Genomic DNA, 16,740 nt, shown 5'->3' with positions numbered 1-16,740 from the left:
CCATTAAATCCAGGCAGTGGGGGGTGAGACAACAGAAACAATGACACATCAGGTGAATTGGCTTCCTGCTGTTTCACACACACACACAGAAATACAGTATAATAAACCAAAGGAAGTTTTGAAACACTTCACTTATATAAAGTGGACCTATCATGCTATTTTGAGGCAATAGCATAGGTCTCAGATATATACAAATATATAAAAAACATGTGTTTTGCTCAAAATACCAAACAGATCACCCATTCTAGTCATGTCTCATATCCCTCTATTTCACTTCCTGTTTCAAAAGTGCTGATTTGGGGTATAAAGCTTTAATAAAAAGAATTGATAAAAAAAAAAGGAGGGGGCTGAGCTCATGCGGGACCCGGCAGCTAGTGTCTAAACTAAATACTGCGGTGATGAAACGCCATATCATGGATTATCAAGGATTGTTTCTGAAACAGTATGGAGCTCAAAGGCTTTCTCTCTTGCCGGTTATACCACAAGGTGAGTTCCTTTTTATTTCCTGCTTCTTCACACACATGCTCTCCAGTACAGGTTAGCTCGGAGTGTTAGCGATGCTAATGTAAACATGCACCGACCATATTACGTCCAAAACAGTCGGGCATTGTTTCTGATAGCAACGTTTCTCATAGTGCCGTGGGTGTAAAGCCAGCCTACATTTCCGATATTACGTCATATCGGACGCAAATCTGGATCAGCTCCGTTGTACCCCCGTTTTTAGAGATTTGGGTACGGAGGAAAAGAGAGAGGGTTTTATTTTCTGACGCTGCGTGAGTTCCCTGACACACAGGGGACACATATCTATGTATAAAAGACATCAAAAAGTGAATTTTGCATGATAGGTCCCCTTTATATAACAACAACACTTTCTTCCGTAGTGTTGGGACTTCTCTACCCCTTTAGCTTCTACTAAGTCTCGCACTGCATGTTTTCTTCTTACACACTTCCTGTGCGAAATCCAGACAAGGTCATATAAAACAATTTGCTCCCAAAATATAACACAAAACTCTTAAAGTCCAGTAACATGTATGCCATCTTGATTTGTAATCTTAGCAGCAGATATGACTGAGTCAGAGAAAAACAGATTGCTGAAAAGTATCATTATTGTATATTTGTGATATGACGATGAATAGAATCAATGAATGAATGAAGAACAGATTCAAAGCCTTACTATTGTTTCTTTTTGACAAAAAACAAACATTAACAGTGAAATCGTAAGTTTTCAGATTTTAAAATGTCCCCTACAGTTGGAGGAGAGAGAGCAGGTGCTACAAGAACTGCAGGACGAGCTGAAGGAGGAGAGGAAGAGCCGAGAGGAGGAGAAACTCCAGGAAATGCAGCACTCCCAACAGCAGGAGGCGCTACAGCTGAGCCGAGCTGAAGCTGAACTACAGCTGCTGACGGAGAGGAACGCTGAACTTCAAGAAGAGGTGTGTGTGAGGCCCAATTCCATCCCTAATAACCAGGAAGTTATTAAACCCTCAAACAGGACGTTATTAAACCCTCCAAAATAAGTTATTAAACCCTCCAACAGGACGTTATTAAACCCTCCAAAATAAGTTATTCAACCCTCCAAAATAAGTTATTAAACCCTCCAACAGGACGTTATTAAACCCTCCAAAATAATTTATTAAACCCTCAAACAGGACGTTATTAAACCCTCCAAAATAAGTTATTAAACCCTCAAACAGGACGTTATTAAACCCTCCAAAATAAGTTATTAAACCCTCAAACAGGACGTTATTAAACCCTCCAAAATAAGTTATTCAACCCTCCAACAGGACGTTATTAAACCCTCAAACAGGGAGTTATTAAACACTCAAACAGGGAGTTATTAAACCCTCAAACAGGACGTTATTAAACCCTCCAAAATAAGTTATTAAACCCTCAAACAGGACGTTATTAAACCCTCCACAATAAGTTCTTAAACCCTCAAACAGGACGTTATTAAACCCTCCAAAATAAGTTATTAAACCCTCAAACAGGACGTTATTAAACCCTCCAAAATAAGTTATTAAACCCTCAAACAGGACGTTATTAAACCCTCCAAAATACGTTATTAAACCCTCCAACAGGACGTTATTAAACCCTCAAACAGGGAGTTATTAAACACTCAAACAGGGAGTTATTAAACCCTCCAACAGGAAGTTATTAAACCCTCCAACAGGAAGTTATTCAACCCTCCAACAGGAAGTTATTCAACCCTAAAACAGGAAGTTATAAAACCCCCCAACAGGAAGTTATAAAACCCCCCAACAGGAAGTTATAAAACCCCAAAACAGGAAGTTATTAAACCCTTCAACAGGAAGTTAATTAATCCTCTAACACGAATATATAAAGTCCTTCAACAGGAAGTTATTAAACCTGCGAGTTATCAACAGCATCAGCCCTTATTAACCAGCTTCTCTACCTGAAGTGCAACGCTGTTTGTGGCCCTCATGAAACACGATGTGTTCAAATAATTCCTTACAAACATTCACTAGTGAACTTCGCAAAATAAGACAAACATTTAATAATGTCCTACTGATGTTTACAACTTAAAGGTTACATTGTATTTTATTTGAATTACGATCATATAACTGCATCTAGTCTAGAGAACTGTAAAGGTGTGCATTTGATCGTAGAGTTTTGTATATTTACAGAAACAAAAACCAAGCAGCTCATAAATGTCAGATCTGAAAACGAAAAGGGGTGACGTTAAACTGACCTTAGCAACGGTCTGTTCTCCTTAGCAACGGTCTGTTAGAAAAAATTATCAGCCTCTGGAATGTCCAAATTGACCAATCAGAATCGAGTATTCAACTGAACCGTTGTCTTGAGAGATCCTTATTCTCCCCGGTTATGAAAAGTTACGATACTTCCTGTTTCCGACAGAGAGGGGGGAGTTCGTCCCAAAGCTTGCTACTGTATTTACACCCTCCACCTCAAAGATAGGAACCTCCTTCAGCTGTTAGTGTGAGTTTGTAACATGGAGTTCACTCTGTCACTGAGTGGGTATGGGTGGGTTTGGATTGGGCCTAAGTCATTGTCTCTGTACATGTGAGAACAAAGACAGATTTGTGTTGAAATGTATTCTATTGGTGTGTTGCTGTGCCAACGCGTCTCAAACAGAGCTTGATTAAAGGTAGTAAGAGTGTGTGTGGTTGTGAAAGTGTGGTCGCAGCGAGAGGGATTGAGTGATAGAGTTGAAATGGGGGAGAGATAGAGACATAGAGACAGACAGAGTTAATATTTGCTTTGGCAGCTGAGTGTGCAGTGATGGATGTCTGTGCCAGCAGCATCCAAATGGAGCTGAAATAAATTGTGAAACAAAAAAGTGAAAAGAGCGAGGCAGGAAGACGGATGAGACGGCTGAAGGAAGGATGGAAAAGAGAGTGTGTGGGTGAATGAAAGAGAGTGGAAAAAGCTAATTATGAACAAAGAGGGGACAGGAAGGAGAGCATCCTAAAATGACTTTGCTAGGCTTTTTCTGTGTGTTTGTACCCCAGTCTTTGTGTGTTAACACATGAGTGCCTGTCTCAGCTGTTTGACCACTAACACACAGATACACACACAGAAACACACACTTTCTGCACTATCTGAAAGCAAATCCTAATGAACTGTATCCTGCCTCTTTACTTCATAATAAGGGAATATGTTGACACCCAAACCCTCTCACACTACACATAGAAATGTAATCCGTTGTTGATTTAATAAGCTTGAAAAGGGATGAATTAGTATTTTTCTCATTTAAGTTGTTGTTAGTTTTCGATGGCAAGATAAAGTACTTATCACTATCCTCAACTTCTAAAGAAAACCAAAAAGGTTGTGCTGTACCATGCAGTAGAAAAACGACATCCTGGTCTCCCACTGTCTCTTGAACGCCTCCCTCTGCCTGTCCACATCAAGCCCCCAGGAAGTGCGCCGGACTCAGATGAAAATATTCGTGCTGGCCAAACGGCGGTACTACACTTCCTTTTGGTTGCCAGGCCCGGAAACACTTTTTCCCATTGACTTACATGGGGAAAGAGTGGTCTGTAAATCGTTGGATAATTTTTTTTAAACTAAATAAACTACCCAGTATGAACACTTGTATAGCCCTTATTAAAAACATTCGTTCCTCAAGTTGTAAAAATGTGCTAATAACGTTATTCTGCGAGTTATTTCCCTCTGCATTATGAACGCGCATCTAACCCACGGGACCGCGCCGCCCGGCACGTTCATGTTACGTGTTCAGCACTAGTACATGCGTTTATCTTTACCCATGGATGTACAATAAGAACGGAGTACGGACCCATATCGCCTTACTGCCAGCCCACGGAGCTGTAATAATGGATATATTGCACATGTTTGCTGTAATTCATCATTTGTAAAATATTATACTACAAGATTAAATCTTGTACCGTAAATGTTGTATTAAATAAAGTTAATATTACCGACGTAGATTAACGTCCCTGTAGCTTCTTATTGCACTAAGAAGCTTATTGCACTGTGTATATATATATATATATATATATATATATATATATATATATATATATATATATATATATATATATATATACACACAGTGCAATAATTCTTTCATGCTAAATGAAGCTCTGTTGCTTGGATATCACTAGATCCTGTTACAGCGTAATATAAAAGTACATAACGATTGATGTGTAAATTAGCATAATTACTAGCTAACCGCTAGCTGCTAACTGCCGCCTCGTTAATATCAAATCTATCATAATAACAAACCATTACCATGCTGTCATGAACGTGCGGTGCTGTTACGTGTACGCAAATTGACGTGCTTGATGTGAACGAGCATTTTGGGGGGCATGGTTAAAGTTGCGCATGCGCTATGAGCGCACATACGGGTACTTTTCAGGCATGCCGGGTAATCTGTGACGTTTCGCTCTCTCAAAAGTTGGGCCATTTTATCATCATGCGCGAATGAGCAACTCTCATAGGAATGAATGAGGCCCCGCCTCCCACGCTGTATCCAGTTCTCATTATACATCCATGGTCCACATACTGTAGAGTTCAGCAGGTTCAAGGTGACCTGGTGCCAACTTCACAGCTGACATGCTCTTTCATGTCATTCATAGACCTTCAGTACAGCAGCTCCCCCCCCCCCACCCCTCCTCTCTGTTCCTTCACATCTCATTTAAAAGAGACATTTTTACTGTGCTGTGTCTGCACAGAGCAGATCAGTCAGTGTTATCTCTTAAGATGACCTTTGATTTCTCCTTCTGTCTTTCTTTCCGTCTTGCCTTTAGAACACTGTCTTTCAGTTCTGTCTTTAATGATCTCTCTCAGTTTTTTATCTAATTCAAACTCAAGCTTCTATCACCCTGTTCTTAAGAAAAGATGTATTGATCTTTTGATGTGTGTGTGTGTGTTGGTTCGAGATAATCAGGTTTTGATCATGACCTTGTGATATCGCTCAGTTGCCAGGATACTGCAGCAATGTCAAGGCATTTTTATCATTAAGTGGTAAAGCGTATCAGCCAAATCAATTTTTCAAGATCAAATCATCGAAAGACTCATTTTTCATGTGACCGACAAAAATCTCCTCAAAAGAGATTTTAATGAGGCCATATTAAGCTTATGGGGCAGACTGGGCTCTGGTTTAGGACAGAGGGTGAAAAAAGGAGGCTCACACAGGCAGTATGAGAAAAATAAAGAGCTTTTTGAACATTAAAGCATGAAAATATGTCACAGTAGATGCACATAATATTAATATGAACCTGAAAATAAGCAGAACATGAAATGCAGACTTTTATATTTTATTATCAGTGCTACAGTGATTTGTTTTACAGTGTCGTTAGTACCTACATCTTGTCATTCAATGGCTGACACAACGCAGAGATTAGGTTTGAAATTTAAAAAAAGTGTGTAATCGTCATACTTGCCAACCCTCCCGATTTCATTGCCCTCTCCCGGTTTCCTCCCGGGGTCATATTTCTCCCGCATTTCTCCCGATTTCTGACAAAATCAGATTTACTCAGGACTGTTTCCACTCGGACTTTAATACAGCTACACCATTGTTTGGTTTCCATGGTAGCGTAGCGCGCGCAACTGAAAGTCTGAGAGGGTGAGGAAGATAGTCACAGCAAACAGAACAAGAATCGACAATTCTACCCTCTGCTCACTCCTTTCCTGTAAAATACAGGTCCAGCCCACACACATGGTGCTACAGGCCGCAAGGCAGTGCACTTACAACTACAATAAGCATGTTAATATTAATCTAATACAGCTCCGGCGATCCACTAGCACCCCCCCCCCCGCGGTGGTTTTGGAAATGCTCCCGATTTCTGAGGTCTCAAGGTTGGCAAGTATGGTAATCGTACACACCCAAACACACACTGATGATTCTCCATTCAGTCTGATCCCTCTCCTCCGTCACTGCTTTCCTAATTTCTCTCTGCCCCACCCTTACTCTTTCTCTCTTCTAGTTTCTTTATGTTGTTTCTCTGTGTCTGCCTCCTCTCTCTCTGTCTGGTCTTGTCTCCCCCCTCCTCCCCTCCCTCTCTCTCTGGCTTTGTTGCAGTTGAACCAGGACAAGAGGAAAGGTCAGTGTGTCTGGGGGAAAAGACGCCTGACCTTCACTGCACTGCGGTCATATGACACATGCAAGGTCAAAAAGTACTGTGTGTGTGTCCCTCTTATTGCAAGCCTAGAAGCATCTACCGTACAATTTAGTTAGTGTGTGTGTGTGTGTGGTGTGTGTGTGTGTGTGTGTGTGTGTGTGTGTGTGTGTGTGTGTGTGTGTGTGTGTGTGTGTGTGTGTGTGTGTGTGTGTGTGTGTGTGTGTGTGTGTGTGTGTGTTTGTGTGTGTCGCCACTGGAATGTGGTTTACAGTGTTAGATTAAAAGCAGGGGCTCTGTGGGTCTGCTGCGTGTGACTTCCATCTAATAGCCCTGTAATCCTGCTCTCACTGGGAGCCCCTAATGATGGCTGTCTTTCTCGAGACTGGCATGCAACACACACACACACACACACACACACACACACACACACACACACACACACACACACATGCAGGATCTAACACATGCCTGCATATAAACAGGGAGGAAGGAGCCTTGCACTCTGAGCCTTGCACACAGAAAAGGAAGTCTGCAAACACATGTGTGCAAACGGTCACACACACACTCTCACTGTAATTGCATACAGCGGTATAAGGCGTGACACGCTGCACATGGAACATATGATATAGTGGGGCACCCATTAACACGTACACATATGTCGACAATTACACACACATAAAAGAAAACCATACGCCAAATATGAGCAGGAGTAAACACACATTTACTGTATGTTTTTCAGCACGCACACATGATAGATCTATATTTACACAGTCAAGTTCCCAGTGTTCCTCCAACACTCATACAGTGTTTATCACCTGGCAGAAGAGAGATCCATATTTTTGAAACCCGCAGAAACACACACACAACGCCCATTAAAGCAACATGTGTTTTGGATCATCCCTGAGCCTGTAATCATCCGGCATGACAGCTACACACAGGGAGCTGTTCTCACTGTCACATCTCAGATAAACGCCAAATTACTGGTGAAAACTGATGCAGTGCTGAACGCTGAATGCCTGTCCAGAATAGTAAAGCTCACAAATGATAAGGGCCCATGCTGTGCTTAAGAACACTTTATTTTAGTTTCATCTTTACTGACCTAGTTTAAGAGCGGAGGAGGGAAGACATATTTTTGTAGGCCGACTTGGAAGTTAGCAACACAAGGGCTATGATTTTAGTGATCATACATATGACGCATTTCCACTGCAGGGCCTCACACGGCTTAGTACGGTATAGTTAGGCCTTGGTAGGCCAGGCTCACTTTATGCTGCGTTTCCATTACAGTTTAGTAGCTGGGGTAGTAACTATAGTAACACAGTGTAGGCGGAGCCGTGACGTCATCTTCAATGCGAACCACAGAAACAACATCAGCCGTTAGCTGTTAGCCCTCAGAGCTCACAGCTCCTCATATCTGTTCAGAAACTAGACAAAAGTTAAACAAGTACAAACCACAGACTGCCTGTGTCATGGCGAATACAGTCGCTGGTTTATTTATGTCTGTATAGGCCGTTGTTGTGAGTGTGGACGGAGCATATACAACGTTAGCTTAGCCGATCTCCATTCAGAAAACACACATTTTAAAAGGTTTTTCACCTGCCGTCTGTCTGCAGACTTGTCAAAGCATTAATTCATGGTTTTTACATTTAATTAAATCACGGTAAAATATGTTCATTTTGTTGTAGTTGTAGCCCCCTTGCCAGCGATTCTCTCACTAGTTTAGCATATTCAGCCCGGTTGTTGGCCCGGAAAGAACCACGATTTTGGAGAGCCAGAAACTGTCAAAAAGTACCCGCTAGCCGGAACTACGCCTAGTGGAAACGCAACCAAAAACGGGCCGGTTTGGCACGGCACGCTTAAACCGTACTACGCGCTGCAGTGGAAATGCGCCAATAGATACTGCACCTTAGTACAATTCTCAATACCGTACTTTTACTTGAATGGAGTATTTTAACAGGGTCGTATTGGTACTATTACTTAGGTAAAGGATCTGAATACTTCGACCACTGACTCTGACCAACCCACAAAAAACTGACTACAAGATGTACTCAAATGTTAGTGCAAATGCGCTGAACAAGTGAGAAGTTTTATGATACAGTATGCCCCCTTTAAAATAATATTATGTGCCAAATGTTTGAGCTAATGACTTGATTTGCAGAGTGTCAGATACTGTATATTTGGTTGCCCATTCAGACTGCCAACTTGAATCTGCCTGAAACTATCGATACGTTCCTGTTAAATTCTAGTATTTTAAAGTCTCACTAAACCATTTTGGGTTGCATACAGCACAAGTCTGTTATCAAACAGCAGATGGTCCAAATGACGTAAAGTATTCAAATGGCACGTGTTTATAATTAACTGAGCCAGTGAGCAGTGTTTATGGCTGTGCGCCATCTTGGTAGGACATGCATGTAAAGTGATGAGAGAGATACGAAGGGCCACTTTATCTCAATACTTGAAGTGAGCTGCTTTTCTTTTCTCTGTCTGACTGTCAGATAAGAGGAGCTGCAGTTGGTTTTAACCCGATTTCATTCAGTGAGCAAGGCTTTAATTGTCAGTACACCTGGAGATTTAAACAATATAATGCATCACATGTTTACCTCTCAGCTCCAGCTATTTTAGAAAGGAAAGCACATGTTCTACAACATTAAATACTTTAGTAAATACCCCACAGGTGAATGTCTGAAACTTCTCTGTGTCATAAAAACTGAGGTTTCTAAATGACACGCCTAAACGTCCTCACGCCAAACATTAGCCGCCTTTAGATTAGCCGCCTTTAGATTAGCGGTGGTGACGTAAAGTCATGTGACCGTGATGTAGTTCCTTTATAGCCCAACATTAGCTGCCTTTAGATTAGCGGTGGTGACGTGAAGTCATGTGACCGTGATGTAGTTCCTTTATAGCCCAACATTAGCCGCCTTTAGATTAGCGGTGGTGACGTGAAGTCATGTGACCGTGATGTAGTTCCTTTATAGCCCAACATTAGCCGCCTTTAGCGTAGCGGTGGTGACGTGAAGTCATGTGACCGTGCTGTAGTTCCTTTATAGCCCAACATTAGCCGCCTTTAGATTAGCGGTGGTGACGTGAAGTCATGTGACCGTGATTTAGTTCCTTTATAGCCTATCCTTAGCTTTATCTGCCGATTGCATTTACGCTTCAAAAATCACAGAGTGGTGTTAATATGTGGAGATTATCCTGATGAACAAAACGTGTAAGTATCATAAACATGTGTGCCACAGAGCTTTTTTTCTGCAATATTCCGAAGTCCAATGGAAAAATGCCATTACTTTTTGTCGAAGGAGCCTTTTATAATACTAACTTTCAGGTCGGCCTTCAAAAGTACATTATCCCTTCACCACTCTATGTGCTTATTTCCCAAACCAATTACCTATTTCTTTAGACTGACAATAGCAGAAGTTGCCTGCTTTCATCTTAAAGGAATTGTATTATTGTTTTAGTAAGGTTTAATACACTAGATGACTTGCTGAAATACTACTCTCTTATGACCCTCCAGGTGGCGTTACTCCAGGAGACGGTGAGCAGGGAGTGTGAGGAGAGGGGGGGGCTGACGGCTGCTCTGTCTGAAGCTCAGGAGGAGCTCCTGGGGCTGCGATCCCCAGCGTCTCATCAGCACTCCCCCAGATCTCACCTCACAGGGAGACAAACTCCCCCGGGGTGCAGGCAGAGTCAGACCCGGGTGGCTCCTAATCGCTCTTTGAACTCCCCAAACACACTGCGACCCCCCCCTGCCGTCACAGACAAAGAGACAGGCCGGGGCACGGATAGAGGAGGGGCGGAGAGGAGCTTTCCATGTTGGAAAAGTGGTGGGGAAAAAAGACGGGAGGGGACGCTGCCCAGACTGAAGCCAGCAGCACAGTGAAGTCAGAATATAGGACATTAAAACATAAGGTCAGTTTAGAGAGGAGGAGGAAGGGGGAAAACAGGGGAATAAATGAAGCACTGTATGTGATTTAAATAGCTTTTCAAAAAAACACAATTGTAATGTTGTTTTGAACTTTCATTTTGAAAGTATTTTCATATTATTGCTGTATTTTAACTGTGTTTTTATTCTTCCCTTAGAATTGAATAAAGCATGTAATTTAGGCAAATATCTACAGTTGCTGACAGGTGACAACGCGCTACAACGGCCCAAAACACTTCCAATAGCAGAAACACGCTGCAGCTTCAGAAACGATGCAAATATAAAAACACAAATGTGCCAGAACACATGCAAATGAAAAACATCTTCACCAACCGTAAATATCCCTCTGAATGCTTACTCTGAAAGTCACACACACACGCAAATCATATCTACACATAAACACACACTTTAATCCACTACTGGTAAACTCCCCAGACACACACTCTCTGACAGACATGCACTTGTTTTCTCACAACCTCCACTCACGCAGTCTCAGTGGCACGCACAGGATCCCACAGACACACGTACACACACACAGCTATGTCACAAGGGCAGGGCAGAAGGAGTATGACAGTACGTCCCTTGCTGCCACCCGTGGACACAAACAAAAGACAGGCAAACACAAAAGAAACTGTAAGGCAAGCACCCCCCCCCACACACACACACACACACACACACACACACACACACACACACACACCCCTCAGGCATTGTGTGTTATTGACATCATTCACTCCGTGCAAGGTCTTTCCATTCCTCTCTTCCTCTCCCTCTACATTTGGGATGAATTGGCATGATGGGAGAAATGCGTGAAGTGTGTGTTCAGCATGGAACTCATTTCCCCGCTCCCTGGCACACATGGAAAGCTTTTACTTTGACTTCCTCGTGTCCCCCTGCTTCCAACCCATCTGTGGGACAATGAGCGCAGAAAGGTGGGGCGATAATGATTTTATCCTGCCAACGTTTCCTGTTTTGCCAAAACACACACATATGGTTTACCTGCTTGAAAACCTGGAGAGGATTATCAAACAATCAACATGCGGCGCCATTAAAATCCAATGTTCTACTTGGAAAATGTGGAAACATGTCCATTTTTTCCTCACTGTCAGTTATTTGCTGATAAATGTGCTTTTTTATCAGTTGCATTCCTAATAAATCTCTCAATTAACAACCCCTAGCCACCCATTTCTGGAGAAAAAAACAACAACACAGGTGGCATTTAAGTGTGCTTTGCAGCTGACATCTTGTGGCCTTCCTGTGTTTCACTGTGTGATTGTGTGTGGCCTTGTGTGTGTTTACTCATTGCACGAGACGTTGCCATGTGTGTGTCTCCAGTGAGTGATTGTTTCCGTCCTCACAGCACCACATCGCTCACTTGTCACGTCACTGAAGGACATCGATTATGTTGGCATCACAAACATAAAAGGAAACTACTTTACAGTGGCTGCTGTGGCTAAAATGAATTGTAGTGGGCTTTCATCCAGACCAAGGGTGAGTTCATAATACACTTTTCATTCCCAGTGGTGAGCACAGCTGTGTGTGTGTGTGTGTGTGTGTGTGTGTGTGTGTGTGTGTGTGTGTGTGTGTGTGTGTGTGTGTGTGTGTGTGTGTGTGTGTGTGTGTGTGTGTGTGTGTGTGTGTGTGGTGTGTGTGTGTGTGTGTGTGTTGTGTGTGTGTGTGTGTGTGTGTGTGTGTGTGTGTGTGTGTGTGTGTGTGTGTGTGTGTGTGTGTGTGTGTGCATATAAATGAAGACATTGGATGAAGGTGAATGTTTGCATTTCCTAGTGTAAGGGAGGTTAGTTTTCAATTTCATTTACTGTACCAAAAGTATATTTTTCTCATTACTTGAATATAAATTGAGTTATTTTACTAGCACTTGTTCATATTACACAATAAGAAGAACAAACTGAGCTGGAGAGTTTATTCTTGACCTTCGTAACAGCATATGACAAAATAAGAATGCAGAGGTTGACTTACTATCTTGTTCTGAAGCTTTTGACCGCATCACATGCTCTCAGTTGTCGTTTAGCTGTTAGTGGATGGTGTTTTTTAAACCTTATTGAAAGTACTTTTCATCCATTCTTGTCTTAGGAAACCGCAACAAAATAATTAAAGCTAGGGTCGGATGTAACTATATATATTTTACAAAGATTTTTGGTATTTGGTCAAATACATTACATCCTTACGGCAGCCAATAAATCCAATGATCTGACAAAAAAGGTGGTGAATGGTCTGCAAAGGCTCAAATCCTTGTGTTCCCACCAGGAGTTACTCTCCTATACGGAGGGTGAAAAGAGGTGCTGAAGCACAGGCAGTATGAGAAAAATAAAGAGCTTTTTGAACATTAAAGCATGGAGACATGTCACAGTTGAAGCACAAAATATAAATATGAACCTGAAAATCAGCATAATGGGGCCCTTAAAATAGAATAGACCTATCATTGATGTTGCCAGCATCTGTTTCAGACACATGCTCCTCACATTCTCCCAGCACATGAACCTCTGACCGATGATCTTTCCTTTTATACTTCCTATCACCGTGACCTGCATTTCTGCTGTGTGTTTGAAGAGATAACCTCTTCCTATACCGTTGAGAGGCAATAACACACTCTGCCTGCTCATACTCTGCACATCAGTGTGTATGCTCTGACCACACACTCCTTCTGTCGCTAACCCCCTTCTCTCTCCATAAATCTGCCTCTTTGTCAATATTATTTTAATCTCTTTGGCCTTCTTTTATTATTCCACCTCTCTGACCCTGTAGCTGGAAAGGAATTCCCCGACAGCCTCTCCTCCTCAGCTTGATGCTCCTTCACTTTTGATTCAGTCATCTCTCTCTGTTCTCCCCCCTTCTGCTCTTTTTTCTGGGGCTTTTTCCTTTGCTCGTGCCCTTGCTTTGTAGCCCTTGACCTGGTGTCCTTCCTGGTGTGTGTGTCAGTGTTTTTTGAGGAAAAAGCGAAAATACTCATCCAATAATACTAAATATCATGAGGACAGTAACAACTCATCTGTGTACTACCAATGCCAAGAGATTTTGGTTTATATCTTCCACAGTATTGCTGTGTTTAACAAATCTAGGTTATAGAGTGGTGCAGCAATGAGTCCTAAATCCCTGAAATGACTTAGCTTCTTAACACTTTGAGTTCCCTTGTCTCGTGACAATGTGTTTTTTGAATGTGTTTTTGGTTGTTAGTCCGAAGTAAGGTCTGTGGTTAAAACAAGCTGAAGAGATTTTAATGTTTTGTTCTACGACTTAAAATACGTGGATATAAAAACAGTTGCTAACAAGTGTCTAAATGAGAAGATGAAACGTCATCAAGCTAACATTAGCCGCCTTTAGCTTAGCGGTTGTGACAGGAGGTCATGTGCTGTAGTTCATTTATAGCCTAATGTTAGCTTTTTACTTACAAAAATCATAGGATGGTGTTAATATGTGGATATTATCCTGCTGAACAAAACATGTGTTTGTTTCTACAATATACTGAAATCCAATGGAAAAATCCCATTAGCCGCTTTCAAACCAAGTACTTTGCGGTACTTAGTCCCAGTACTTAGTTCCCCGGTACTTAGTTCCCCCGAACTCTTTAGTTCCTGGAACTGTCCTAGTAGATCGCGTTCACACCGGAATAAGTCCCTGAGGGAGGATTACACAGATGAAGCCGCTGACGTCACTTCATCTTCTTCTGCTTTGGGTTTACTGGCAGGCCGCAAACAACTTCACCGCGTATACTGCCTCCCGGAGTCCCCCGGAGTTGGCGACTGGCTTCAGTAGAAGCTGCTGGTTTGCGTCTTCCGAGTAAATCGCCAGAAGCGCCGACACCTCCTCATCACTCCGACGCTCCCATGTTTTATTTTGTGTTGCCATAAGTTAGTCTCTCTCCGTTGGTGCGCTGGGCTAATGCTAATAATGCTAATGCGAGCAAATAAAATGGCGGCTTCACAAAACTTTTCGGAGTTTTACGGGCCGTGATTTGCAATTCGCACAGCCAATCAGAAATTGTTAGTGTGGCCGACACACCCACAAACCTTTTTCTCCCCAGGAAAGTCCCTGCTCTCGGAACTATTCCTGGGAAAAGTACTCCGGTGTGAAAGCGCCTATTGCTATGGGTCGAGGGAGCCCTTGCGATGCTAACATCCTCATTGGCCTACAAAAATATATCATCACTGCACCACCTTTTAGGAGCTTTGTGATATTGCACTTTGAGGTACATTCTTGACTGTTGGTTGTTAAATGTCTGTCTAATTGTAAAAAAAACTGACAGTTGACAATAACAGGAAGAAAGTGTTTAAAAGAATAAATAAACAAATAAACTAAATAATGACCAACATAGAGTCCTCTTACAACATTGTCCAAACAAACCCACACGCACAAACATTCATATTTACACACACGTAAACACACATTTTGGAGTGTGATTTCCTCGCAGTAATTATCATAGCAGGGCAGGAATACACACGTGTCCTTGGGGAATCTATGCAACTCGTAAACACACACACACTTAGGGAGTGGTGTGTGTGTGTATAACTAAGCCCTTGTTCGTCACAGGGCGTCCCTGAACGCCTCTCTCCTCCGTCGCTGTGGACGTTCCGGAATCCTGCCGTCCCGTCAGCCCTCCCACACCCCATAATTAGTGTCACCCCGGCAACGAGAGAAAGAATGCTCAGTATTCTTGTCGTCCTGGTAACTGCGTAAGTGTGGAGGCCGGAGGTGCCGACTGTAGGTGTTTAATGACGGGGACAATGAGACCTGTGTGTGTGTGTGAGGGGGGGTATCTGTCTGTGCCACAGAGCCTCAATCAGGGTATGAAAGTGGACCCCTATGCCATGTTTGCATGATTACAGCTATTGCTTACAACAGCTTTAGACACATATGACCTCAGGAACCATGGAGGGATTAAACTGTTAGGGGGACCCGGGGCAATCATTTGCTCCTAATGACCCCCCCATTTCCTCCCTATGTGAGCTGTGTCTGTTTTATAATGTTGTCCCCTCTGAACACAGCAGAATACAACTCCACCTTATTTCCCTGTTGATCCAGTAGTAACAAGTATTATTGTTGGAAAACTGGGACAGGGGCTCAGAATTGCTGTGTGGGTTAGTTTGTTATGATTTAATAAAAAACCTTATGCAATGATGCAGTGTTGTGGTCAAATTATAAATCTCAAGCTGGGTCAATGTTTTGTTACACACAATTTAATTAATCTTTTGGATTTTTCAGTTTTTTTGTTGTAAAGATGATTTAGTTGAAGTTTTTACCTCGAGCACATATTGTAAATAAACAATCTGAAAGGTTGAAATCACTGTGATGAAACTGCTAGTTGACACCGCTTGGATTACATTAGATTCAACTTTATTTTCATTCAACAAGTACAACGAAATGCAGTTTGCATCCGACCAGAGAGTCTAAAGAGTACAGTATCAGGTTACAGTATATTTCACAAATTGATTACAGTTGATAGCAAACGTGAGGCAAGGTACAGACAATTTTATATCAATATGAAGAATATATTTACAGATAAGGTGCAGGGTTTAGGCAGAAACTGGAAGGACGTGGAGCTTCACGTAGCACTTTTAATTTTAGGAGCTGAAGGCCAAAATGTTAACTACTGATAAATATTCAAATCGGCCGATAATAATTAATCTAGAGCCTTTATGATCCTAAGCGACAGGGCCGAGGTAATAATGCATGATCCGGGACAGTTTGTATTTTCCTTTAGAGGTGCAAATTCCCAAACTAATGTGCAATTAGTCAAATTACCAAATAGGAGTTCACTTGCTCTCTTTACCAATAAAGTCTATAAACAAGCAAGAAAGGGGTTTGTGAATGTAAATATATACAGGAACACATATCCCTTAGGCGTACAACAGTATACAGAAATGCATGCATTAGTATAGGCCCATAAGTCACTTGGAGGCAGTTAAACTGGGTCAAACACTGCAGACTCCTGCTGCATCAAGAAGGTCAGTGAACGTCTCAGGATAAACTAGACAGCAAAGTGCTTCAATTGGGGATCCTGATTTTCGGAAACCTCAACTGGTGTGTCTCTGGTTCTCTCTGCTGTCCGGTTTAGAGTACTGCAAGGCTTCAGGCTATACAATCCTGTGGGCTGACAGAACTGAAACTGAACACAATGTTCTAACTGTTACTATGAAGCTGCACCTTCTTGGACATGTCGAAAAAACGACAAAATCTTAAAATTAGGCCCATCATTTGTCTTAAATAAGGGTAACCATTTCCTACCTTCCTGGTAATCTGTAT

General features: G+C 42.1%; 1 protein-coding gene across 1 annotated transcript in view; it reads left to right on the top strand.

Moving 5' to 3' along the window:
- The window catches only part of lekr1 (leucine, glutamate and lysine rich 1), an 89,854-nt gene extending 79,208 nt beyond the window's left edge, over positions 1 to 10,646 (top strand). The window contains exons 11-12 of the mRNA XM_034114615.1: positions 1,251 to 1,433; positions 10,075 to 10,646. Of these exons, the coding sequence (XP_033970506.1) occupies positions 1,251 to 1,433; positions 10,075 to 10,440 (549 nt within the window). The 3' untranslated portion in view covers positions 10,441 to 10,646. The remainder of the gene's footprint in view (positions 1 to 1,250; positions 1,434 to 10,074) is intronic.
- Positions 10,647 to 16,740: the final 6,094 nt, after the last annotated feature.

Source organism: Trematomus bernacchii, unplaced genomic scaffold (assembly GCF_902827165.1).
Source record: "Trematomus bernacchii unplaced genomic scaffold, fTreBer1.1, whole genome shotgun sequence".
Lineage (NCBI taxonomy): Eukaryota > Metazoa > Chordata > Actinopteri > Perciformes > Nototheniidae > Trematomus > Trematomus bernacchii.
Note: the sequence above shows the minus strand (reverse complement) of the source record. Positions and strands in the feature narration are given on the sequence as shown.